The 27,088-nt window shown below is 25.9% G+C and overlaps 2 protein-coding genes across 2 annotated transcripts; one reads left to right on the top strand and one right to left on the bottom strand.

Moving 5' to 3' along the window:
* LOC132924101 (translation factor GUF1 homolog, mitochondrial) lies at positions 1–5,722 on the top strand. The gene is made up of 10 exons (XM_060988202.1): positions 1–459; positions 942–1,296; positions 1,368–1,636; positions 1,695–1,934; positions 2,002–2,129; positions 2,192–2,329; positions 2,396–2,610; positions 4,291–4,419; positions 4,488–4,571; positions 5,474–5,722. Exons 1-10 carry the CDS (start codon positions 185–187, stop codon positions 5,606–5,608), a joined length of 1,968 nt encoding a protein of 655 aa, XP_060844185.1. The 5' UTR covers positions 1–184; the 3' UTR covers positions 5,609–5,722.
* Positions 5,642–25,848, bottom strand: LOC132924102 (uncharacterized). Its single transcript, XM_060988204.1, has 4 exons — positions 25,536–25,848; positions 12,073–12,235; positions 8,453–9,525; positions 5,642–7,685 (listed from the first exon to the last, which is right to left on the bottom strand). The coding sequence occupies exons 1-4, from the start codon at positions 25,684–25,686 to the stop codon at positions 7,642–7,644; spliced, it is 1,431 nt and encodes a 476-aa protein (XP_060844187.1). The 5' UTR covers positions 25,687–25,848; the 3' UTR covers positions 5,642–7,641.
* Between the last annotated feature and the right edge of the window lie 1,240 nt (positions 25,849–27,088).

Raw genomic sequence — 27,088 nt, forward strand, 5'->3', positions numbered from 1 at the left:
AAGCGGCAAATAGTACTACGGCAACTGCAAGTCGGCGAAATGATGAACGTGAACGTTGATTTCCAAAATCCGGAGTTAATAATTCAAATCACTCATGTTAACCATAACTTATTATAATAATTAGTCTTTTGTAATTGTACGGTTTCGTTCTCCCGTGTCGGGTAGACAATCCGTTTTTAAGAATATGAAAGTGATATTTAGGATATTGAGACCCTATGGACGGTTTAAAAAATACGAGGGCAGTTCATCGTTTCTGTTCACGAGCTATCGACGTTATTCAGAGAACACTGAAGGAAAATCAGAAACGCCACTCAAGTATCAGAATATACCAAGTGAAAACATTCGTAACTTTAGCATCATAGCTCATGTAGATCACGGCAAAAGCACATTGGCCGATCGGCTATTGGAACTGACAAATACCATCTGCATCGAAGAAGGAAAAGCACAAGTGTTGGACAGGTAAAAATCATTTTAATTTATGAAATAATAAATCACTTTTGAATTGAAATGTATATTGAAGAAGGTGTTAATGTAGTGTATTAATGATTATACTTGGAGAAATAAATTATTAAAATATTTAATAGATAGGTATATTATTTTTATATCTTATGTTTTGAGCTATCAACATTATACTTACTGTAAGTATAAAGTATGGGTATGGTAAATATTATCTATATTAAATATCAGATAAAACAGTAATCAATAAAAATATGTTTTCTACATCTCAAAAATTATTTATTATACTTGAAAAAAATAACTTTTTGCTAAAGAAATAAATATTTAAAAATTATCACTATTTATTATTATTAATTTTTTTATTTTTGAGCTAATAAATTATGTATGATAAAATTTATTGTGAATAAGAAATTTATGTAGATACCTACATTAAATTTTATATTTTTATTAGAAGCAATAATTTATTATTTATTTATTCATTTCAGGTTACAAGTAGAAAAAGAAAGAGGTATAACAGTGAAAGCTCAAACAGCTTCATTGTTTTATAAAAGCAAAATAGATGACCAAATATACCTGTTAAATTTAATCGATACACCAGGTCATGTTGATTTTTCCAATGAAGTTTCTCGATCGTTATCAGCATGTCAAGGTGTTATACTTTTAGTGGATGCTAACCAAGGTGTTCAAGCTCAAACAGTGGCTAATTTTTATTTGGCCTTTTGTCAGAATCTAATTATTGTACCCGTATTAAATAAAGTTGATTTAAAAAATGCCAATCCAGAAAAAGTAGAAGAACAATTGCGTGTATTATTTGATATTGAGCCAGAAACCGTCTTAAGGGTAAATTTTATGTCAATTAATTATTATAAAATAATTATTTTTTAATCACAAAAATTATAATATATTTATAGATATCAGCCAAGCAAGGGACTGGTGTAGAAGATTTATTAGAATCTATTGTCACACGATTACCACCTCCAGTTGCTAATCGTCAAGCACCATTCAAAGCTTTGATTTTTGATAGTTGGTTTGATAAATACCGCGGTGCTGTAGTTCTAATTTATGTTCAAGATGGGTGTGTTAAAGAAGGTGATATAATAACAACTGTATACTCTCAAACTACGTATACAGTGAAAAATGTTGGAATACTACGACCAACAGAATTTAATACCGGAACATTGTAAGAGTATAATAATTTTTATAAAATATATTTTTAATTATCATTTTTAATTTTATAGAGTGGGTGGCCAAGTTGGATTTCTCACTTGTAATATAAGATCAGCAAAAGAAGCCCATATTGGAGATACTATACATTTGAAAGATGAACCAGTTGAACCATTTCCTGGGTTTAAACCTGCTCAACCAATGGTGTTTGCTGGGTTATTTCCTATGGATCAATCATTACACATGGAAATGAGAAGTGCTTTAGAACGACTGACACTCAATGATTCGGCTGTTAGTATTACAACTGAGTCAAGGTACAAAAAAATAAATAAATTATAAACAATTATTTTTTTTTTTACATAACCTATTTATTTATTCTAGTCCAGCGCTAGGTCTTGGTTGGAGATTAGGTTTCCTCGGTCTGCTCCATTTAGATGTATTTAATCAAAGATTGGAACAGGAATACAATGCTCAAGCCATCATGACAGCGCCTAGTGTAACATATAGAGGTTTTTTTTTATCTAACCTTTTAAAAATATTGATTACATTTTTAATATGTAAAATATTTCAGCTAAAGTAACATCAAAAAAATTAATTGAAAAGTATGGTAGTGATGAATTTTGTTTTTCTAATCCAATGGATTTCCCTGATCCAACCTTTACTGTAGCACTTTATGAACCGTTCATTCTTGGCACTATCATAACTCCTGGTAACAATAAACCGAAATTAATTTATAATATATTTTGTTTTATTATTAATACAATTTAAACATTAGATGAATATTTGGGAGGAGTCTTGTCATTATGTATGGAAAAAAGAGGTGTACAAAAATCATCAACTAATATTGACAACACCAGAATAATGATACAGTGTTATTTCCCATTAAATGAAATTGTCATAGACTTTCATGATACACTTAAATCAATTACATCAGGTTTTGGAAGTTTTAGTTATGAAGATCATGGATATGAACTCTCAAATCTAGTAAAAGTATGATAAATTACAAATATTATATAATAAATTTGAATTGTATAATAATACATTGGTATATTAAATTCAGTGTTATAATATATTAAATATTATCAATTAAAATGTATTTGAGTACATTTTAAATACTATCATACTGTATTAAATATATTCCTTCAAATACTTTTTTTTATTCAATCTAAATTATTTAGAAATGTTTTTAATATAAATATCACCAAAACCTTATCTCTTTACATAATATGCTGCTCCTTATATAACTTATGTTAATTTTGAACAATGTTTTTGAAATGTAACCATATTTTATAATGTTTATTTAATAAAATTGATTAATGATGCATAAGAATTTAAATTTATCTTAAATAATAAAAAATTCATCAGTAGAATATGTTTATCTCGATAATTATCTAAAATTTAAATATATCAATCAGTATCTTTCCAAAACTCATTTTTGGTGAAAATATGTTACACTAAAAATAAAGATTAAAAGATTTTTTTAATTGTTATTTTTAAATTTAACCTTGTGTACTAGTGCATGATGGTTCCAACTTAAAACTTATATTAAATAATTTTATTGGAAGAATTATAAACTAACATTAGTAGCAAAACTTATAAATGAAAAAACTATTAGTGGTTTAATTATACAGTGAGTTATGCTTAATGTGATCACATTGGTTCAGATAATTTTTTATTCTATTAACTGGTTGATTCCATAAAACATTTTTTGATTGTACTTGAGAATCTAATAATTTCATTTTCATATTAACCTGATATTCAGTTAATATAATATATACATGATTTTTAATTATTTAAAATTAAATAAATAATAATGTATGTACATTGTATCTATAACTTTTGGAACAACTGAAAAGTATGATTTTTGACATATTTTTAAATAGCTTTTTTTTAACTTTTTCAAAACAATACTTGTTTCTTTTTAGTGTAAGTTTGAAATACTATTAAAACGATAAGAATGTTCTCAAAAATGATTCAATTATCCGGTACTTGGTGATTCTAATAAAAAGTCACTTTAACATTAGTAACAAAATATCTGGTTTGAGATTTTCAATTTTGATTCCAATCAACAGTTTATTCTATAAACCAATGATCAGTGATCACATTAAGCGGAACTCACTGTATTATTATTATTATTATTTTTTTTTTCATCGTAAAACTTAATAATCAACAACATTTTATTATTTAAATAATAAATATTATGATATTACAAATAAGTTGCCATATAATACTACTATTACCTGTTAATAATTATTTTTAACTGCTATTATTTAAAATTATGTAGCTAGACAACCCCTTTACTCAAGCAAACACACCTAATGTTTAACTTAACCTTTATTTATTTTGTTGTATAGATACAGATTGTTAATATATTCTCTTATAATAAAATAATATAAAAAAAACTTACTAATTTCAATTTGATTTAATTTTAGCTGTCAAAATCCTTAAATAAAATTTTACTGATATTTAAAATTAGGAAATTTATAATTATATATATGTTTATATAAAAAAAAAAAAAGTATTCAAGATTAATAACCGTAATAATAATATTTAAATGTATAAAGTAAAAAAGTAATTGTCGAGTAGTATTTTAAAAAGAATATTAAATATTTTTAACACTTTTTAATATCAGTTTTTATTTATAACATTAAAATATTCATATTTTCTTAGTTGAATATTTTGCTTAATGGAAATGTTGTTGAAGAACTTGGAACAATAGTTCATTCAAGTAAAGCTGTAAGTCTCGGGCGTAAAATGGTATTGAAATTAGTAGACATGGTGCCTAGACAAATGTTTCAGGTAACACTTTAAAATACTAATTAATCATTGAAATGTTTATAAACTAACTTAAAATTGAAATAATATAGATTGCAATTCAAGCTTCAGTCAAAGGGAAAATAATTGCAAGAGAAACGTTAAAAGCTTATCGCAAAGATGTAACATCAAAACTTGTAAGTTCATGATCACAATATTGTACTTAAATAATTATTTCAATACAAATTATAAGATAAAAATTATTAGACTTAAAATTAAATTATTCTATTTTTGTTTTTGTTTTTCATTTACTATGTTAAGTTAATCAAGGATAATGAAATTGTATAAGAATTCATTATTTAACAATTAAATATTTATTATATTGATATTAAATATTGACATTGGTTAAATTCACACATTCACACATGATAATAATATTAATTGTCTTATACTTTATTGATCTAATATTCTAATATAATATTGATGTATTACATACTATCTAACTCTATATTATATTTATTATCTAAATAATTTTTGTTAATACTCTGATTGAACTTAAATGGTTACTTTATATAACTACTGTTTTTTCACACTTTTTTTTATAAGTATTAATTAGAGTTGGGCATCATTCGAATACAATTTTTTTTTTATGATTATTTAGATAATATTTTATTCAAATAATTTTCAGTAATTTTATCTTAGTTAACATATGGTTGGTATTTTTATAATTAAAACATTTATGCATTAAAAAACAATAGTAAGCATTGTATTTTAAGTTCACGATTGTAAATAATCTTCTTTTATTTAAAATATAAATAGAAAAATACTATAAATAAAACAAATAGAACTATTTAAAGAAGAAACTAGAGAGTAAAGAATTTGAATATATTTGTATTTTGTATTAGCATTATGTTTGAATATTATTTAATTAAATTTTTATTTGAATTATTATATTTTAAAATTATTAAATTACATTTTTATTTGAATAATCATATTTTAAAATTATTTAATCAATTATGTAGATAATATTTTGCTCAACTCTGGTACTAATAATTAATGATATTAATGACTTATAATAACTTGTTGCTTTATTTTATAGTGTGGAAAACGTGGTGGTGATATTACGAGAAAAATGAAACTTTTAAAACAACAGTCGGATGCTAAAAAGAAAATGAAAATGGTTGGAAACATAGAAATTCCTAGAGATACATTCATTAATGTTCTCAAACGATGACAATTCTCTATGTATTATTCTATGAACTGTCAATTTGAACTTGTATGAAGTGTTTATTATTGTTATAATTTGCAATTATAAATAGTAGTCAATAAATTTTGTTAAACAATTTAATTTAATTTTTAATTTTCAATCCGAGCATTATATATATATGCTAATGTATATTGGTTGCGCGATAGGTTTTTTTTCTTTCTGTGTAGTTCAAATTACTTTTTAGGATTGAAATGTATAACGTAATATTATAAAAACAGCAATGTTCAAACTTGCTTCTGTTAAAACTTTAAAAGCAAGTTCATTATTTATTTTTAACTACAGTAGAACTCCGATTATCCAGACTAATTAATATCAAGGGTAGTCTGGTAGTCTGTATAAGTAAATATCCAGATGATTGATATATGACATATCAAAAGTTATATAATTGTATGAATATATTGTATGTATGTATTTATTATTAAAATGTGTGTAATATAATTTGAAATTTGTAACAATAAGTAAATAATTTTATTATAATATTTAACTGAAAAAAAAATAAGCTATAAATACAATAACATATTTTAAAAGAAAAAAAGAAATAGCCGACTTGGCACATTATTATGATATTTTAGTTTGCTTCATAGTTCTTTTTTCTCGTCCTGTTAATTGGACGTCTGGTTGATAGGCATTTGGATAATCAGAGTTCTACTGTCTTTAAAATTGTGCAAAATATAATTGTTGTATAGACATTGGACATGCAAAGGACTAATATAACAGATTTCTATTTCTTTTATACATTAGCATATTTTACAATATTATAAGTAATAAATTAAATGTTTACAGATATATTATGCTACCTAACCAATTCACACTGAATTTCATGAATATAATTACATACAAACAATGATAAAAGTGTGATTTATAAGTATAACGTGCAGTATAATAGTGTAAATCCTTGCCTCAGTTACATTTTTCTTTAGTCATTAATAATGAGTAATGACAATCATAATTTAAAAAATAACAATAGAATACCAATTAACAAATTAATAATTTAATACATCACACAAAAAAAATATGCGTATGTAGTATGTTTGAATAACAGCATTACTTAAACATTTAACACATATATTTACTAATACATAATTCAATTAAATATAAATATTATAGTAATTATAATAATATTATAAGTTTAAATAATTTGTATATTATGAGATTGAATATTTTTGTACTGTCGTCTTATTAACTCAGAATTGTCCAATTAATAGTATATTTTGTGAGCACAGTACAACAGCACTATATGGGTTTGGGTATATATCAACCATTACAGCAACACCTACCCAGGCAGACAAACAGACAAGGCATTGCATTAAAATATACTTAAAAATTATTACTTATAATTGCTATTTGCTATTTGCTGGTTATTAATTATAAATTAAGTATTATTGATGAATTTTTTTTTAGTAATATAGATATTGCAATATGTTTATCCAAAATGTCAGCAGCTTGTATAATAATTTTTTTAACTTGATTGATTACTGTAACGATAGTGATGAGGTATTTTTAACAAATGAATAAAAAAAAAATTTTATAGCAAAATCGACATTCAGATATGAAAATACCTATTAAATTATTATTTTTTATTAATAGTATTCTCTTAAACCGTCAAAATTAAACAAAACTAGGTAGATGATAATGTTGTATACTTGGATGGCTAAATTACCCTTTGTTTTAGAGGGAAAAAATTCTAGTTTTGGAACTGGTATCAAAGCATAATTCAACTTAATTTAAACTTATAGCTATTTATTTTATAAATTAATATTTTTTTTTTTTTTTGTTTTGTTTTATGTTCCAATATGTTGTTATAGTAAATAATATAACGAATAAAGCAATTGATGTATAATAATACCGCATAAATACGTGAATAATAAATGAGTAAACTCTAAAACAATATTCTATAATAATGATGAAAACTTTGATCTTCGATGATGGAATGTTGTAGGAGCGTTTTCCGTAAAAATACTTCCAATCCGTCAACCTCTGAACGAAATAAAACGATTTGTTTAATAGCGTGAAGTGTAAATAGGCCGGTGAGGTTGTCTGGTGGCTGAAAAAAATATTGCAAAATAAACATTAGAGTAGCCTAATTCACTAAAATTATTTCATGTTAAGTAATATTGCTATTAAGTAAATTAATTAATCTTACTATTAATAATACAGCAGGTTAGTAGGCTAAATTAATTTTTGCCGAAAACCTAAAAAAATTGAATTCGAAAACACCATTGAAAGTACAAAATATAATAATATACCTACGTAAAAATTTTATTTCCCTCTCAAATAATGTTTTTGAACTAAAACAAAATAGTGAATACTTATCGTTATGCATAGGTAGTTTAAATATGTAATTTCGTCCAAATTTGAACTTAAAATGTCTACAGAATTGTACCTATTTATTTTAATCCTTTTTACAAATGTCAAATCCATAAGGAAATTTGTATCGTTATTTATAGAAATAAAACTAACAAAATGTCTATTAATAGGTAGTTAAAAAGAGGTATAAATATTTTTTAAACCAAAGTATGTATAGAAAATGATCATATTATAAATATTTGATGACAGTTTTAAGTATCTACGACCATTCGTTTTCAAGTTACACTAAACGTTTTTTCGAAATTATTGTTTTTTTAACGACTTAATCGTGTTAAAATGATACTTTTTAAAAGCACATACATTTAACTAGGAAATTAAAAGCTAAGTATGTATTAAATAAGAGTAGCTAGGTAGATAATCTGTACATTTGCATTTGTGTAATATATAGTGCACCTTGGTGGTGTAGTACGTAGACATGCAAGTATAACATAAAAATAAAATAACCAGCAAAAAACTCGTCGTCCAAATCTTCGAACTCGGCCTCGGACATGATTTTGTTGATTTGCATTTTAATTGTCGCTTGTCGTTTGGGCGTAAATGTACTCATCGTCTTAGCCCAAGCCAGAAATATGTGCTCTTGTGCACTAAAATCCGACGGTCCTCTCTTGACCGCCGGCTTGGGTTGTGGCAGATCGGGTAGAACATCCTCCCGACCATCACGTTCGTCGTTTCCTGTGCGGCTTGTATCACCACCGACTCTTTTGCGACCTTTGTCACTGTCTTCATCGGACTGGTCCTGTCGACGCCTCTTCTTAGAACTAGACGGTCCATCATCTCCAGTATCCACCGCACCTTCGTTCGTCGCTACTTCGTCGTCTACCGCGTCATCGCCGTCGTCATCGTCATCATCGGTGTCGTCGTCGTCATCTTCGGTGTCGTCGTCATCATCATCGTCGTCATCGTCATCATTGTTGCCTGAATCATCGCCGGAGAACTGGCCCATGGTTATCATCCTTCGAATGTCTTGAATCATGGTGGCAGTGATACTCCTCCCTAACTGGTCGAAACCATCATCCCGATCAATGGAATTGCGGGACGACGATGACGACCCGGTACTGCTTAAGTTTTCCAAAATCTGCGGCAGTCGCGACGCCGGTATTGCCCGTATGAACTCGGGACCCATGAACCCAATGTTAGACATCGGGATCTCCAAGATTTCGATCGGTCTTGGTTGCGGGAGCTCGATACTGGGTTCCGGAATTGGGTGCACGAATTGTGAGTCTGCGGGTCTCGAAGTGACTGGCGTCTCGTTCGCGGTCGAAGGACTTTCGAAGGTCGACGTAGGTACACAGTGAAGTGCCGGGTTTTGTACGACATGATCATTACCCTGCAGTTCACGTCCCTGCCCAGTGGACCGCGGGTATGGAAATTCGATGCCAGACGCCGCGTCGTCGTTAGACGGTCCATCTACAGCGGATATAGTATGCAAAGGCCGTACAGCCGAAATTGGGATATGTGGCACGTCCGGTTGCATTCCGGCTATCAGCTGTACCGCGGGTTGAAATTCCGGTATTTCGCTGTTAAAAAAACAATTTGAACATTATTATTGTAATGAGTTATTTTTTTAAAATAAATACATTTTTATTAATGTTTAATCATCTCACAATAGTATTTGATAATTTAGAAATAGTTATAAACCGTTAAAAAAGCACAATAATTTTTTCTTATATTCGTGAACATAAAATTTATTTAATCTATATTGATTATAAATAAACCATCAAAAAGAAATATTATTTAAAAAAAAAAGATCATTGAAGGTTATTTATTTTCCTATACTTCCATGTGATTTTTACTGAATATAGCCTGTTATTAATTATCCTTGTCGCTTTATTAGTGATGAAATAGATCAATACAAAACATATAAACATAATAAAAAATACATTTTATAAAACATGTAACAAATATCTACAAACAGGGCTGTACCCAGAACAATTTTCAAAGAGGGGTGAGGCCAAGTTTGAACCCAAAAAATCTCTCTAGGTCCTAGGTGTGGCCTTGCCTATAAATTAAGCCTTCTCTTCTCCTCTCTTAGTTGTGCAGTTGTGCTTATGAATTTATTACATACAAATCAAAACATTTCTACAGACTAACAAATGGTTTATTTGTTTATATTTATGTACAGTGGTTGAAGACCATTATTTTTAATATTGTGTTCAATTTCAGATCATAAAACCAAATAGGTACTTAATAAACCTCAATAATTTAACAAAGAGTCAAATTTTAAGGAACTCTTCGTCCCTTCCATTTTAGATAAAATTATATATTTCCAATTATCGTTAATTTTGACAATACTAGATCATATTTTTTAGATTTAAAATAAAAATCCGAAATAGATTCGACCATTTTATAATTAATTAGTAAACTGATAAATATGAAAATTCATATCAATGGTGAAAATCATTGGTTTATGGCATTTTAAATTCTGTCATTTCACTTTCGACAAAATTACGGTCCGGGATGTTATTGAATATTACAGCTCATGGTATTACTATCCGTGATATTACATTCCACATTTTTGTATTTTCGTAATTTTACGTTCCACAAAATTACATTCCATCATTTTACTTTCCATATCCGTATTATTTTGTCATTCCGGGCATTATTTTCTATATAATTACGGCCCACGGACTTCCATTTAAGTGAAACAATTGTTAGATATAAATTAATAGAGAATTAATGAAATAATTTAATAAAAATTATAACTCAAAATATTTATTTTTATTAACCTACGGACCATGACAAACCAAATTATATATTTAACATTTAAGGACTGTTAGATACGCTTTTTAAATAGTCAATAAAAACGTTAACTATTCCATTAAAGACAATAATAATTTATCGATGAATAACACAAATAAATACATAAAAAAAATTAAATTTATTTAAATAATTATTTGGTAACCTAACTTCTTAACGTAGCAAAATCTTTAAAATGTGCAAAAAAAAATTCTAAAATATGCAAATTAAAATTTTCTATTTGAATTTATTGTAATTAGTGTAATTTGAAATGTATTAATTGTTTATTACTCAGTTATGTTGTACTACTTCCAATATAACAATGTACAATTGCAACTAAGTCCCGCAGATCCGTGATAATTAAGTACATTATATGTGCGTCTATAATTCCACTATTTTTGTTTGTACTCCTCCAATTAAAATGCGGTATTTAAACAGATATTTTTGTCAATTGATAAAAAAAACAGAGTTTCCCATAAATTCGCGATAAAGATAAAAGAAATAAAAAACTATATTATAATTTTATAATAGGTATATATTTTAAAAAAGTGTTTAAAATAAATTGATCGATAAATAATTACATTTTACTGTGGTTGAATTTGGGGTTAAGTTCTGGGTAAATTCTTAACACAATTTTTTATAAATACCGGTCGTAATTGTTTATTTATTTCGTTTAAAATAAAATTTAAATCACACAAAGTGCAATCAATTCCGCTCCCAAATTAGTTTCCAAGGAAATAAACGTTGATTAAAAAATATACATAATTCCATTTGCAGACAGTCTGACCCATTCTCCTAAGCAGGTTATTCTGACAAAAACTTTATAAAATACAATGTCAGTAACTCCAAAGTATATTTTTAATATTGTGAATTCATGTTTGAGTTTAATTTCACCGAACTTTTTGGCAATATCGGTCCTACCAGTGGGGAGTTGGACCATGGGTGGTTCGCCCGCCTCCCCGGAATTTGTTAAGGACAGACGACTGCCTTTTGGTCTACTCAATTTGGGAGAATAAATTAAATATCGTTGTGTCGGAGAATTTCTGTCGATAGTTTTAATTTATTCTTAATATTGCTTTTGCAGATCAACATCGGTACCTATATATATATATATATAATTATTTGAGATTCTATTTTAAACTTTTCAAGAATTTATTAAAACTTTAAATATGAACGTTCGTTAGGTATTTAAAAACTAAAACAACATATACAAGACTCGAATTAAAACAAAAAATAATCTATACATCATGTGTCCATTGTTTTTTATAAATAATGAGTTTTACTATTCTATATAATATTATAATTTATAATGGTACATATATACTTACAATTGTTTGCGAACATATGGTTTAAAGATACGCATGGGTTTTGTCCACGGCCATTTCATGAATCGTTCCAAAATTTTTTCAGACGAATCGTCGTTGCTCAGTTTTCTAATGAAATTAGCATACTTGTTTAATATTTGGTCCCACTTGCGCTGCAGAATTTCACCTGAAAATGAAAATTGTTCGTGCAATATGATATAATATGTATAATGTTTTACAATACATATAATAAGGTGATCAGATTCTCAAAGTTATATGTTAATACAGACAATTTATTTTCAATATTGGTTATATATTCCAATACTTAATAAACAATCAAAATATTTCTCTAGTTTTAACTTAAATTTGCACAAGTTTTATCTAATGCTGAATTTATTTTATTTCTAATTATGTTAACTGGACATAATAATAAGCGAATGAATTATAAAATATATTAAATTAAAATTATTATAAATATATATTCATACATGTATTATTAATCCATGGAAGCTTTTTAAATAGGCAATAGCATCCATGATCGACAATCGTTTAGTTTAAAGATGGATAGACAATTAATTATTTTAACAATTATAAAATACTAAAATAGATAGATACAAGATGTTTAAATAGGACGCTAAACATTTGTAAGTAGCTAATGTTTTTTTAATTATTACCTTAATACCATAAAATATTAAAATGACTTAAAACCAGGATGATAAATGATGCGTTTAATAATTATAATAAAGGACGCGTCTATCTGTCTGAGCAGTGATATACGATATATTTACAGTTGTGATTATTTTGTATAAGCATAAAGCTATAGCTGAAGCTGTAATTGTAAGTCCGAATAGTTTGACCAGAACACCTCACAATTCGAATCTTCAATTTTTTAAATTTTTAAATTTTAAATTACTAGTTGATTTCGAAATTACACAAGAAAAAAATTTAACAATGCCAATGGATAACCAGGTCTTAAAATCTGTTGAATGTAAACTATACACAATTTTTTAACAAAGAAAAGAAATGTCAATAATTTCACCAAAAGTATAAAATATAAGCCTAAAATTATAGTCTATAATTATAATTATGATAATGTTAAGGTAAATTACCGGTAAATTTACCAATTATTTTTTTACAGGTAAATATTTATTTACCGAAAAAAAATAGCTTGTGACACCTCAAATTAAACATCTTAACGAGGTGAATGTTCATAACAATCATAACATATCAATAGAATGGAATAGTTGATAATATAAACTTAAAACTTAAAAGTTCAATATTCCCACAACTAATGATAGTGTATTACCATAATATATAATATATATCTACAACTACATGATATTAATAATTTATTTTCATTATTAAATTATAATTGTAACTATTTATATAGGTATATCTAAAGAAAAAGACACATAAAACTAAAAACTAGAATTTATTTTGAATTTTGATTTTTGGTGTTAATGTTATAGATACCTAATAAATCTGATTTAATTTATTTGCAATGTAGTTTATAGGTACATTTTTAATATTTATGTACATATACAAAATAACTTAAAATATAAATATAAAAGTCAATAATACATTGCAAGGTACATATATAAAACCATTCATTAAATGTGTAGTACCGTGAACATCTTACTATTCAGTAAATAATAAAAATAAGCGTTACAATAATTATAAGTTCATTAAAGAGGTAGTTAAGAGTTTCTGGGGGTGTCCCTATGGTGATATACAAGAATTATCAAAATTTACCAAATTTACAGAATTTACAGTAAATTTACGTAAACTTTTCTCGGTAAATTACCCCAAAAATATGTACGTAAATTTTACATCTCTAAGTAAAACGTGTTGCGCTTAAGTGTTTCCCCAAACGTAACATTATATAGTTAGTGGATATAAAGGAGACAAAAGTCTATGCAGTTGTAGGGCGAAAATGGCTGATTCAGTTTCCGTATTATAACTAAGAGTGAAAGATAACGAATAAAATGAAGAAGATTTATATTTTTTGTATTTTCAATTTTCATTAAATGCACACACTCTATACATAGTAATAATATACTAATATGCGTAGATAAATTAGTGACAATTAAAAATTATTTTTTACAATATTATACTCGTAAATTTTTTATTATACATTATATTAATTGTTGTTCTTTTTATTTAAAGTATATTTATGTGTTGAAATGTAATAATCAAAGCAAAAAGTAGCTAGTAGATAATATTCATCGGCTCATCGCCATATGGTATTGAGAATAACGACCAATGTAATACATAAAAAAAAATTATACTTGCGAACAGCCTCTATTAACTACCTACCTTTATCATAACTCATAAGCTATGCTTAAAGAACGAAATATAAATCTAAGAGAGATTATTGTATTGTATTAATTTACAAATTGCATTATTGTACCTATCTATTTATAATATGTGCAAACTTATTTTTGATTTAAAAATAAATTATAACAAAAAAAAATTGTGTGAGCAAATCTAAACCTATAGATTTAATTAAAAACTATAAACTGTTATAAAAAGTACCGAAAATAAAATATGTGATTTGAGATGTTAACAAGATTGTTCAAAAAATTATAAATTATAATATGAAGTAAGTACCTTAATAAAAAACACAACATGAGAGTATGAGACTAACACATTTTATTTACACTTTTGTGAGCTGTTCCTGTTCGTATTATAACACTTTTTATTGTATATTGGTTATTATAAATATTATAATTTATAGTTTAATACAGAGCTTGCGTTAAAGAAATATTAGAGCTGCACAGTGCACAGAAGTAAAACAATTTGATTCTCGCTTCGCTCGCATATAATAAATAACACGTACTATCAGAAATATTATATATACATATTATACACCATAATTCATAATCTATAGATATTAACGATTTAAATAACAAAATTCCTTAAATATCACTATTTTACATTTGGTGATGGTGATGGTTAATTTGAGCATAAATGCACAATCACAATATTTGACTGCATAACACAATGGTGATGACTAGGACTCAGGAGTTGATGACCTTAAAAACATTAAAAAAAAATGCAAATAAGACATAAAAATGTCCTTAAAAAATGACCTAAAATAATTACAAATATTTGTTTTAAATTAATAAAAATATATTTTTTTTTTAAATTGTACTCTATTTTACTATAAAATTCTATATACATTTATCAAAGCTTACAAATTACCCAAAATATGAGATAAAAATGACAAAAAATGTCTTTAAAAATTAAATATAGTAGACGTGGACGAGCACTAACCGACATTTTAATTATCGGCATTTCCAAGACACTACGAAAATATAATACAATTTAGGTACAATAATATTCACTACAACACAACAACGAGAACTGTAATCGGTGAGATAAAATCTAATAGGTACTAATCTTAGTTCGTTGTAATTTTGAAGTTTTAAGTAAGTTATCGGCACAATGGTCGACAAGAAACAATAATAAGAAGTGACTAATATGAAATCAGTAAAAATGTGAAAAAATTACTTAAAAAGTAATAAACACAAAAAAATGCAAAATGCATTAACTACTGAGCCTTAGTGATATTTAGATTTTAGATTTAATCTCTTGATATTCATAGATTAATGATCAATGTTTCAATCATAATTACTTATAAATTTGGTAAATAAAATAATGTCAAATGATACCTGTGTTAGAAGCTCATAGACATATAGAATTAATTATTACAAATTCAAAATATATTATTTTTTATGAACTATACAACATTTAAATAAGAACTGCACATTTTTTGCACAACTGCGCGTTAGCGCAAGCTCTGGTTTAATATATTCATATGACATTACAAATATTGAAACAAATAGGCACATCTTCTGTTTCTCCGTTTAAAAACGATTTTGGGAAATGTCAAAGACGGAAAATCATTTAAAAGTCTCTTTAAGTTACATTTGTTTGTGTATGTACCATGTACAGGAAATATCTAGGAATATCTTTTATTTTTGTCTCAATAAAAGTATTTATTTTGGTTTATATTTAAGTTCATAAAACCAAAACACATGAAAAGCAAAATACCTATGTCATAAAGACATAATATTACTTAATACATTAATTTGTAATATTGTGTGTATCAAACAGAATAAGTCACCGAGTCAGTTAAGAAATCTTCCTTTTATCTGTTTCAAAATAAAATGAATAATATATCAAAGTTAAATGCCATGGTTAATTATATATATATACAAAATAACGACGTGCGATGGGTTAAGTTATGTTAACTTATTAGTTACTTATATAGTTACTACCTACCTCGGTATGTGTACAACTGCCAAACACTGGCAATTTTTAACTATTTAACGATTTTATATTGCTCATATAATTATATAAAACCTAAATGAATATGTATTTTAACGAATTGTTGGCAATTCGAAAATAATTATGACCATAAATATTTGATGAATATTTAAAATAATTCTATTTGCAAGCTCTAAATTTGTATAAAGCAAATATTTGACTTACAATTTTTGATAATTACGCGATTTCCATAAAAATAAATTACCCAAGGGGTATTTCATTATATTTTGTTTAAATATTCTAAAAAATTCATTCTTCGCAGTAACTTGTAAGGTGATTACGATATAGAGGAATTCCCCTCCATGCACTGAATAAATTATATTTACTCGTATATAGCTATACATATTATTTTCATGAACTTTTTAAAAAATATACTAAAATAATGATGATAACATTTTTTTGAAGAATATTTTTTAATCTTATGTGTATAATAAAAATTAAAAATAACTTTGGTTAATATCAAGTATAATTTAAACTATATCAAGATCCATTATTTTTGGCTTTATGCCTTTATCTCAATCTCTTTGGTACACACGGGTGATTTTAGTCGGGCGTTGTGTGATTAGTATTATATACTTACTAATTGTCATGTTTATTTTTCGTATTTTATGCAGGCTTATAAAATTATTCCTAATATTAATTAAAAAAAAAAAAAAAAAAAATTGTAAAAACGACACTGATTTTTTGTGTCATAAAATATACTGCACGTTCATTATATTGTATAGACCAGTGGTTTTCAAACTGGGTGCCGCGGCACACCAGTGTGCCGCGAGTATCCACTAAGTGTGCCGCGGTTTTTCCATAAATTATCGATTGCACTGAATTATGATATAAGAAAATGCGGGTATGTGTCAACTATTCGTCCAAGAATTAAAAATATTTGTTAGCCCATCAATCACATATTTCTTATTAAATGTATATATAATTATAAACAAATTTGTTCATCTAAAAAAAAGGTCAGTGTGCCGTGAAAATTTTTTGAAGTTTACGGTGTGCCGTGTATAAAAAAAGTTTGAAAACCACTGGTATAGACGTATAGTTATATATTATAATCATAATAATATAGCTACAAGCTACATAATATAACATAAGTTATAGTATATGGGTACATACTACGGGATAAAGTGTACCTACGGTTCACGAAGGTGTAACTATTTAACTTAATATTTTTACTCAATTTTATGTGTACCTATACAGAAAAAATATAAAAGTATTTTATTTAAAATTTATTATTGTATGAACAATCATATAAGTATTATATATATATGGTAGGTAAATATACCTTTTTTGCTGTTTGAAATGACGACGCCCCGCGAGGATTTCTTTTGTATTATTACTTCCGCGACGTCGCCATCGTTTATTAAAATAAATGTACGTACATAATATTGTTATTAAATGTAATATGCTGCGATTATGTCCCTTATGGGCGCACATTCAAATTTATTTGTTACATTTTATGTAAGAAAAAATAAATTTTTGACTTAAGGCCCAATTACTTTCATCCACTTCAAGTGCTTCGGGCTGGTATTCGGATATGGTTTATACAATGCGATTCTTTTATCATTAAATACTCATTATTTTGTCAATTAATGACTTTTTTTTCATTTTTTTTTCAAAATATTTTTATGTCATGCTTTTCTCAAGTTCTATAAAATTATTATTTTTTTCACCCTTTTATTTAATAGTGAATCAATCTTTTATTTTCAAATTGCAACCTATATTAATTAAAATATACTGAACTAACAGAGCTATTTTTTTTATGAATTAGATAGAACTTTTCAAAATTGAGTGGTTTTTGGTTTTTATAATACTTCTTGTTTCTGAAGACCAATAGTTAATAGTTAAGGGTAATAGATAATAAAAGGTACACTTTATTTTCATATTATGTAATAAACTCGTTATCAACTATCAACGCAGTGATGAACTTTGTACCTGTACTTTATAGTTACCAACGCCTCACAGTTCTTAACAACCTATAGGACGAACACCTAAAAACCTCAAACCATCCAACTTTGATCCGCTATAATTCACTAACTTTAACTTTTAACTTTAAAATTCATTAAAGCCTTACTATTCTATGACATTTTAAATATAGGTTGCCATTTGAAAATCAAAAGTTGATTGTGTTTTTACTATTAAATAGAAGGGCGAAAATAATAAAAATGCTATATTGTTCTAGCCTTCTAAGAACGCATGAAACAAAAAGTTTTGAAAAAAAAAAATTGAAAAAAGTTTACACTTTAATGATAAGAGAATCACTCTGCGTTGCACATACATATATGTGTATCGAACAATGCACATACAAAAAGCCTACATAATAATATATTCATAATCTTCTGTCATTTATTATAGTGGACTTGATTGATTTATTAATTTATTTATACAAGCTATAATATGTAAACAACTATAATATTATGTTACTTATTATAAGTTATAAAATAACTTGTTTATATAAATACAATGAAGTTAAATACAATTTTTAGGTGACACTCCACCTTCTACGAGAAAATCATGATTATATGCTTGATTCCTATTGCTATATATTATTGGGTTAAATTTTAAAATCGTATCGAAATTATAATTATAATTTATGTACATCACTTAATTTTTGTAATTTAAAAATAAAACGTGAAATTGAGTAATGAACTGATATATTATGCAATAAATTATATTATTTATATTATTATGATAATATAGTTTTAGGATAGTAGGTCGAATGGCACAAATCAAAAACTTGGAACATATTTATTTAATATATTTCACAAAAGCCCCTTAAGATCCAATTTATTTTGTCCAACTGATTTATGTCCAAATTTAATTGAAGTCGGATTTAAATAAGGTCCAAAAACTTTTTGTTTAAATAAATGATGTCCAACATGTAATATAGCATCTAGTTTAAATAAAGTCTTTTATACAAATACTACTAATATAATAATTAAAATAAAGCCCTATACGTACATGAATTTCACCAACTAGCATACTATTTATAAAAGTGAAAATAGATACTTTTCTATCTCTCTCTAATGTCTTATCCATATAAAATCGAGGAGATAAATTTGTATTAATGCCTTATGCTGTTGGTTTTTGTAAGAATTTAAATTTTTATGAAATTGTATATTGTTTAAATTATAGAGTTTTATTATAAATATGATACAATAATTGTGCAAATAAAAATTTAAATACAATTTCCAATCCATATTTTAATAATTTTTGCGTAGTAATTATAGTAATGATTTTAAGAAAATACATCAAATACTGTTAATATAGTATAAAATGCAATTATAACTAAATTAGAACAAATAATTTAAATTAATTAATTAATTTATATACACTACACAAACTAAATTATTCAGTAGGTAACTACAATATTAATACCTATAGTGCATATTATTTAGTTACTACCTAGATTGCTTACAGGAAAAAAAATGTCATTATAATTGAATACGTTAATGATTTCGATTTATTAAAAATGCTCAAATTAATTTTAATATTCCAGATTTTCAATATGACAATATATTTCAAATTTAAATTTAATAAATTATTAAGTTTATAACTTATAAATGTTGCTGTTATTGTCCTAGTTACTGCAGCCTTAGATAATAATATTGTTAGAAACGAAATTTATAGTAAACGGTTAAACGTTATTAGGTACATTTTTTATATTATCTCTTTTTAAGATAAAAATGTATTTATTTTTCCAATATAACCAGAATTATAACTATCAAACTGTAGTTATTAAAAAACTTTACACTCAGTTTACGGGGATGGATGCCTGACATTAAATAAGTGCTTTTAAGTTTAAGATTTTCTCCGTATTTCTATGTATTATTATTCTGTCCAAAAATATCGTAACACTTGTGTCTTTATGCTATATAAAATAGGTAGTAAAAGTATAAAAACAAAGGTATCACACTGGCAGTAGATGTCGATTGGATCACTATAAATAGATGTCTTAATCCGAATAGTCTAGTTATACCTACGCCCACACGACCCAGTCTCATTATTACACCCCCACGTAGACCAACTATTTTCGGTTAAACCTACACGATTAGATACTTCATACAGTTTCAATAGTATTAATTAGACTACAGGCTATATCAATATATAAATAAATGTGTTCATTAAGAATTTATTAATAACTCTTAACTTAAAATAATCTAGACATTATTATCAAATAAGTCGTCGAGAGATGAACGTTTAAAAACACTGATATTATGTGATTAATTAGCACTAATTTTTCAACAAAAATCATCTAATTCTATGCAGTACTTCTAAACTGTTTTATTACCGATGCATTTTATAAATATACTGACTATAGAGGAATACAGTTGTCCCGCCTTACTTCATCTTACTCCACGTTGAGTAATAAGTATGTATGTTTCCCTATAGTTTCTAGTGTGGAGGCCTCCATATACAGCAGTAATGTAAAATAAATTCTTATCAAATATTTTAATTAATTTTTCTTTAAAATAACCAAAAAAAGATGCAAACTCATTTAATTCATAGCTCTGGTAGGTACTAAAAATACGTCATAAAATGTATTAATACAAAAACTAAATTAATATTTTTTTTATCCAAATATATACAAGTTTTTATAACAAGTAAAAAATGTTGTAAATTTCTATATAAAAATGGATTTTTATGATATAATATAAAAATAACAATTATTTTGGATGCATATTATGAGAAAATATCCATACAAGTGTTATTAACATTTTAAAAGTAAAAATAAAAATCTTTGACTAAAATACAAAGCGGGAAGGGGTATTTTATAAAAAGTATTAATAATTTGTATTTAATGAAAACTTTTCAACTAAAAATTTTATAAGTATATTTTACAGCAACGTACCATCAGCACTTGAATAATGTATAAATAAAAACATTTTTCACATTTTCATTATTCATAGAACTTTATTTGCTTTATATTATAAAATATTCGTAATTTACATACTAAACGAATATGAAATAATTAATTATAAACATGAATTAATTAATAATATAAAATAAATCAAGGTACAAGGTGGTATATTTGATTCAACAATAATTTTACTTTATGATGTAGATAATACTTATTTTTTTGTATATTAAATTCAGTACAAGAAAATCCTTCTAAATCGTATTTTATTTTTTTTATCAAAGAATGTAGAAACATGATATTATTTTTCTAAATTAAAAAGTTTAAAAATGCAATAGAAATTCCTTATATATATAATGTAAATTTATGTTGTTTTTACAGCAATAAAAAAAAAATCAAAAAAACAGAGCTAGCTTTTTTGTTTTTGTTTTTTATAAGTATTTGAAATTAAAATATTGATGAACTTAGATATTCAAACGTATATTTTACGAAATTCTGTTTTAACGATTTTTGATATTTTGTTGAAATAGAAAAAAATGAATAGTAGAAACTTCAAATATTCCACTGTTACTTTTTATTATCAATTGTCTATACCTATACCGGATAATATTTTCGAAATCTCTCTCTTGTGACCTGTGTAAATATGTATAGTAGCTAACTCTATAGGATTTAAAAATTCCCAGGAACACATGGAAATTTACAGAAATCATAAAGAAGCTACATTTTATTGAATTATTGCAAAAAATTACTTAAATGTAAGTAATTTGTATGTTTTATCATGTTATAATTTGTTAATTAAAAGAAGATAACATTTTTTTTTAACTTTTAAACAATTTTCATTTATTAATTGATCAGTTAGATTTTAGTATTAAAGAATCCTGATCATGGATGAATTAATTAGTGTAATATTAATATTGTATAGCCCAAGAGCACCAAATTTTTAAATACGGCCCTGTATTGAGTGTACAATATAGATTATAAGTATTGTCCTAGGAAATTAACACCGAGGCAAACATTAAAAAATCTGTACGTCTAGGTATCCTAGTTCATAATTTAGCCACGTCTAAAATATTATACACAATTTTAAATACAATTTAGAATTACACGTCTGAATTTATGCGGTAAACTGATAACCAAAAAATTAATAAAATTAATGGGGAGCTGATAACTAAGCCTAGGTGTAGTATGTCATATGTATTTTTTGTGGCCATCTCTAGTGTTAACAACAAAACATTTGATTTTTTTCTAGTGTTTTCACCCACTCCTCTCAGAATCTAAATACTAAATAAAAATATTTTACCAGCGGTTGAGAGTAATATATATTATATATATAATATATAGGAACTTAAGTATTCTGAACACAATTACTCTCTTTTCTGTTAATAATATTAATTGTATCGAGTGCATATCGTCTGTATCTAATGATTAATAATATTATCATGCACTATAATACAAGATTTTATATTACATTTCAAAATTATTATTTATATACATATAATAATATAATATTATAAACTAATGTTTCTTAGTTTGTTTTCTATTGACTCATAAACTACTGGACAACTTTCGGTAAACGTTATATCAATACATTTCTTTAGAATTTGAGGGTATTTAAGTACAGCTTATTTTTTGAATCTCTATAGTTTGGTATAGGGTTTTACATACATTAATTTAGTTTTGGCTCACAAACATTGAATATTTTTTTGTTGATTTTAATAATTGTTATAGGTATATAGGAATATAAGAACTTTTAAAAATATAATAAAAACTAATCTTAAAATCAAATATTTAAGAAGGGAAAACTTGAATTGGATCCCGATAGATATTTGATCGTTTAAAATAAACACGAGTAACGAGTTGGGTCCATAGTAATATTTAATAATACTTGAGTTGGGTTCATGGTAGGTAATATTTTATCTTAATGTTATCTTAATTACACAACTCAAGCTTAATGTCGTCCCATAACGACATGACCGGACAGTTGTCATCGGATAACATATTGAAACTAGCTAGTATAGTCAGTAGACCGGTACGTGTCAAGGCTAGAAGTTTGAATTATAGTCGTTTGTAGTGTTTGAGTGTGTTTTGTAGTGTTAAAAACTTAAGTATGGATTTTGTGTCAAACGAAAATTTCGTTTCCATAAATTGTTGATGATATACAACGTTGGAAGTGTTTTCGAAATACGTGCAAGTGTTTTTTTTTTTAATTATCGTGTATTTAAAACATAATTGAGAAATGTGAGCATTGTGGCGAAAAATGTGATAGCAAGGTTCTAGATAGGCAACTCGGTGAAAAGAAAAGCGCAAGAAGATATTTCTACACGGCCTTCGAAGCTCATTAGGTCTGAGTTGAAAAATGTTGATACACCAACAATAAATACGAATGATTTGAAATTAATAAGACATACTCGTAAAGTACTGTATCAAAAATTACCTAAAATCAAACAAAAAACACATAATTTTTCAAATACAATGAACATAACAATCAATAGAGACGAACAATTTTTATTTTGTAAATATTTGGTAGACAATATCATAGGTTTTTCTACTGATACTAACTTGAAAGCTTTGTGTGATTTTATGAGAATATACATGGTTAAAGACGTATACAAGTCCAATAATGATACAAGTGACTAACTTAAGTGTGTTTTTGGTTTGTCGTTTTTTAAACCAGAGAAAGTATTTAATTGTTTTATTGATGATTTAATGGCCATCAAATCAGTAAATGTAACAGTCAAAAAATTTTGAGATTATCTCCTAGAATCATATATTGAGCAATATGTAATATTTCTTTTTAATACTTGGTCTGAGTTTGCAGCGACCCCAAATCGTACCACAAATAGTTGTGAAAGTTTTCATGCAAAACTAAATTTTAGTTTCGGCGCAGCACACTACACACCCCAACATTTTTGTACAAATATATTTTACTTGGAATTTAGAATGAAATTTACATTTTACTTCGGAGCTCAGCATCACGACCGAGCAAAAAAACATCAAAAAAAGAACAATTTTTATAAGAAAAGATGGTTTGTTTTGTCAGTGGAAAACTGACCCGGTTAAATTTTGTGAAAGATGTGTGTTTTAATTTTCTTCCTTAATTTGAAATATATTATAAATAAACTATTAACGATGAAAATAATAAAACAATACATTTTGAGCTAATTTTATGATAATTGTATAAAAAGGTAACAAAAAAAAAAAAATATTGCTAATTGATTAACAATTTTATATTTTAATATTTTTTACATCAACTGACTATATTACCTTTATGTAACAAAAAAAAAAATAATTTAGTATTTCCGAGAATATTTTCATTTTCCGTACGAAATTTCCAGGAAATTTCCAAGAGTGTCAACCCTAATTAACCTAGCGTGATCATAAAACATTTATATTTTTACTTATAAAAATTATTTCATTCTTAGGTAGGTATAATAATGCGTAGGCATAGAACATAAAGTCACTTCACTATCATCGTATTGTAGAATTAGTTACAGTGACTTACTGAATGATGAGATACACTAAAGTCACACTTATACAGAAAATTCAGTTTCCTGGTTTTTTTTCTGTTGTAATTTTGGTCAAAATACATTGTAAGTGATTAGAATGAAAACTATAACTGCGTATTAGATAAAAAAAAAATGTTTTTAACACCGTAATACATGTTGTATGAATCTTATAATATTAGAAATACTTCATTGAATAATTTTTAATGAAAATACTATTATATTTTTGTACTAAAATTATATAGATAGGTAATAATTGCAATTTTATTTGACGTGTAATATGGAAAAATATATAAACAATTAGTTTATAGATTAAAGTCGGACAATTATAATACTTACATCAATAAAGATACTACGAAATCAATTTAAATTAATTATGATATTCTAAAGGTACCTCTGTATTATATATTTAATATTTGATTTAAATAGTTTAAAAAATTACACATTAGTATATTTTTCTGAATGATTAAAAAAAGATCAGATTAGGTACATTTAAACACATCTTAATTAATTATGTCAGATAAAATATTTCAACTTAAAAGTCATGAAAAATACAGATATGCGTAGCATTTAAATTTTTTTACAATATTAATAAAGCGTCTATTATTAAATATTGTATCCAAACAATATTTCCACAAGAAAAAAAATTTTAAATGTTAGAAATAATTGTTTTTGACACTTTATTTGAAGATCAGGAATGCGTGCATATTTTAATAGATTTAAATTATAAACTCCTGAACCTTTTAATTATATAATATAGTTGACTATTACGTTAAAGAATAAAGTTTATTACTCACCTGTTACACCATCCATATCTTTATTGATGATGGTATTAAAAATATTGTTTCTTATTTCTTTATTAGCAAAGTTTGCATGATCTGGATTGTAGATCTCTGGATGTTTGCTGACTTCGTGTATTAATTTCGCTACATCTATTTTCGTGGCCATTTTCCCGTTAAGACTTAGACGAGTGAAGAAAAAATCGAAAAATTCAAAGTACGTATTTGTTGTTACGTAATGTTATTTATCGAAAATTTTACGTAGACTTTATGTTCACAGGAGGTCTGCCGATCAGCGTGTCTGGGAGTATACTGAACGCCAAAAATGTGCGAACTTCAGATGGGGTACCTACTATAATGTAAACGTTTGGATTTGACGCACGCAACTACGCATTTTATTGATTATTTTTGTTCTATCTAACGGGAACTTGATGAACTGTTCGAGCAACAAGCTCGTACAAGAAACCCACCACGAATTGTACAAAAATATAGATGTGTGTTATAATTATTACAATCATTATTGGATAAGTATTATAACATTAAACATTTAAACCAATAATATTATTTCAAATCAATACAATAAAAACTATGATTGTATACCTAAATTTTTTCGTTCTATTTTATATTATTTAATTTGGAAAATGTAATCAAGGTTAGACATTAAAATCAAAAGTACGATAAACATTGTAGTTCGTATAATATAATATATTGTAACAAAAATTATTACCTAGTCAAACTGCAGATTGTTATTGACACGAAATGGATTCATATTATTTTTACAGTGGTACTAAATAAAATTGTTTAATATATATATATATACATAATATAATTATTATATCTATTTGATTATGCAAATTTAATAAGTTCTGACTTTATATTATGTTAGTATATACTATATTTATAAAAAATAGTATTAACGTGTCACATAATTTCATTAGTTATAATAAAAATAATATCTATATCATAGAAGATTTATTATTTTCCCAATTTTATTATTCGTTGATAGAATAAACAATTAGATGTATTTTTACAAGAAAAATACAATTTATCGTATATATGCTGCAATTGTTTTCTTTTCAGGAAATCAAACTTTCATATAGATTTCTTCCACTATATTATGTTTTAAATTCACTTTAAAGGTTCAATATGAAATAAAACTAGAAAGTAAATATATTGGTTTTTAGTTTCGTAACATAGGTTTTGATATTTTAAACTTTTATTTATTTGTACTTATGTATGTTTTCCATCATAAAAACCGTACGTTTTATATCCCCAATAGAATATAAAAAAACTATTGCCTCAACTATTTATTATGATGCGTTATTTTTCAGAACTCTTTTATTGTGTAGTTAAACTGCTTGTGTAATAAATTGATAAAAGTTGGATAAAGATACCTAGAAATTGAAATATTCTATAGTCTATACCCGTATTACATAGTGACGGTTACAACAATAACCAAAATTAAAATGTGATTAAATTACAAAAAAGCCCAATTTTTATTTTAATTTGATCAGGTAAATTTATTTATATCTATTATCATATTTTTTTTTGATTTTAAAAAATGTACTAAG

This window comes from Rhopalosiphum padi, chromosome 3 (assembly GCF_020882245.1).
Source record: "Rhopalosiphum padi isolate XX-2018 chromosome 3, ASM2088224v1, whole genome shotgun sequence".
Lineage (NCBI taxonomy): Eukaryota > Metazoa > Arthropoda > Insecta > Hemiptera > Aphididae > Rhopalosiphum > Rhopalosiphum padi.

What these genes read in the sequence shown, in the direction of transcription:
- LOC132924101 (XM_060988202.1), top strand. Translation starts at nt 185, where the DNA reads ATGAAAGTGATATTTAGGATATTGAGACCCTATGGACGGTTTAAAAAA. An exon ending in AGCCAGAAACCGTCTTAAGG is followed by an intron (nt 1,297 to 1,367) that starts GTAAATTTTATG and finishes ATATATTTATAG; the next exon opens with ATATCAGCCAAGCAAGGGAC. An exon ending in GCCTAGTGTAACATATAGAG is followed by an intron (nt 2,130 to 2,191) that starts GTTTTTTTTTAT and finishes AAAATATTTCAG; the next exon opens with CTAAAGTAACATCAAAAAAA.
- LOC132924102 (XM_060988204.1), bottom strand. Translation starts at nt 25,686, where the DNA reads ATGGCCACGAAAATAGATGTAGCGAAATTAATACACGAAGTCAGCAAA. An exon ending in AGATATGGATGGTGTAACAG is followed by an intron (nt 12,236 to 25,535) that starts GTGAGTAATAAA and finishes TTTCATTTTCAG; the next exon opens with GTGAAATTCTGCAGCGCAAG. An exon ending in GGACGACGAGTTTTTTGCTG is followed by an intron (nt 7,686 to 8,452) that starts GTTATTTTATTT and finishes TATTTTTTTCAG; the next exon opens with CCACCAGACAACCTCACCGG.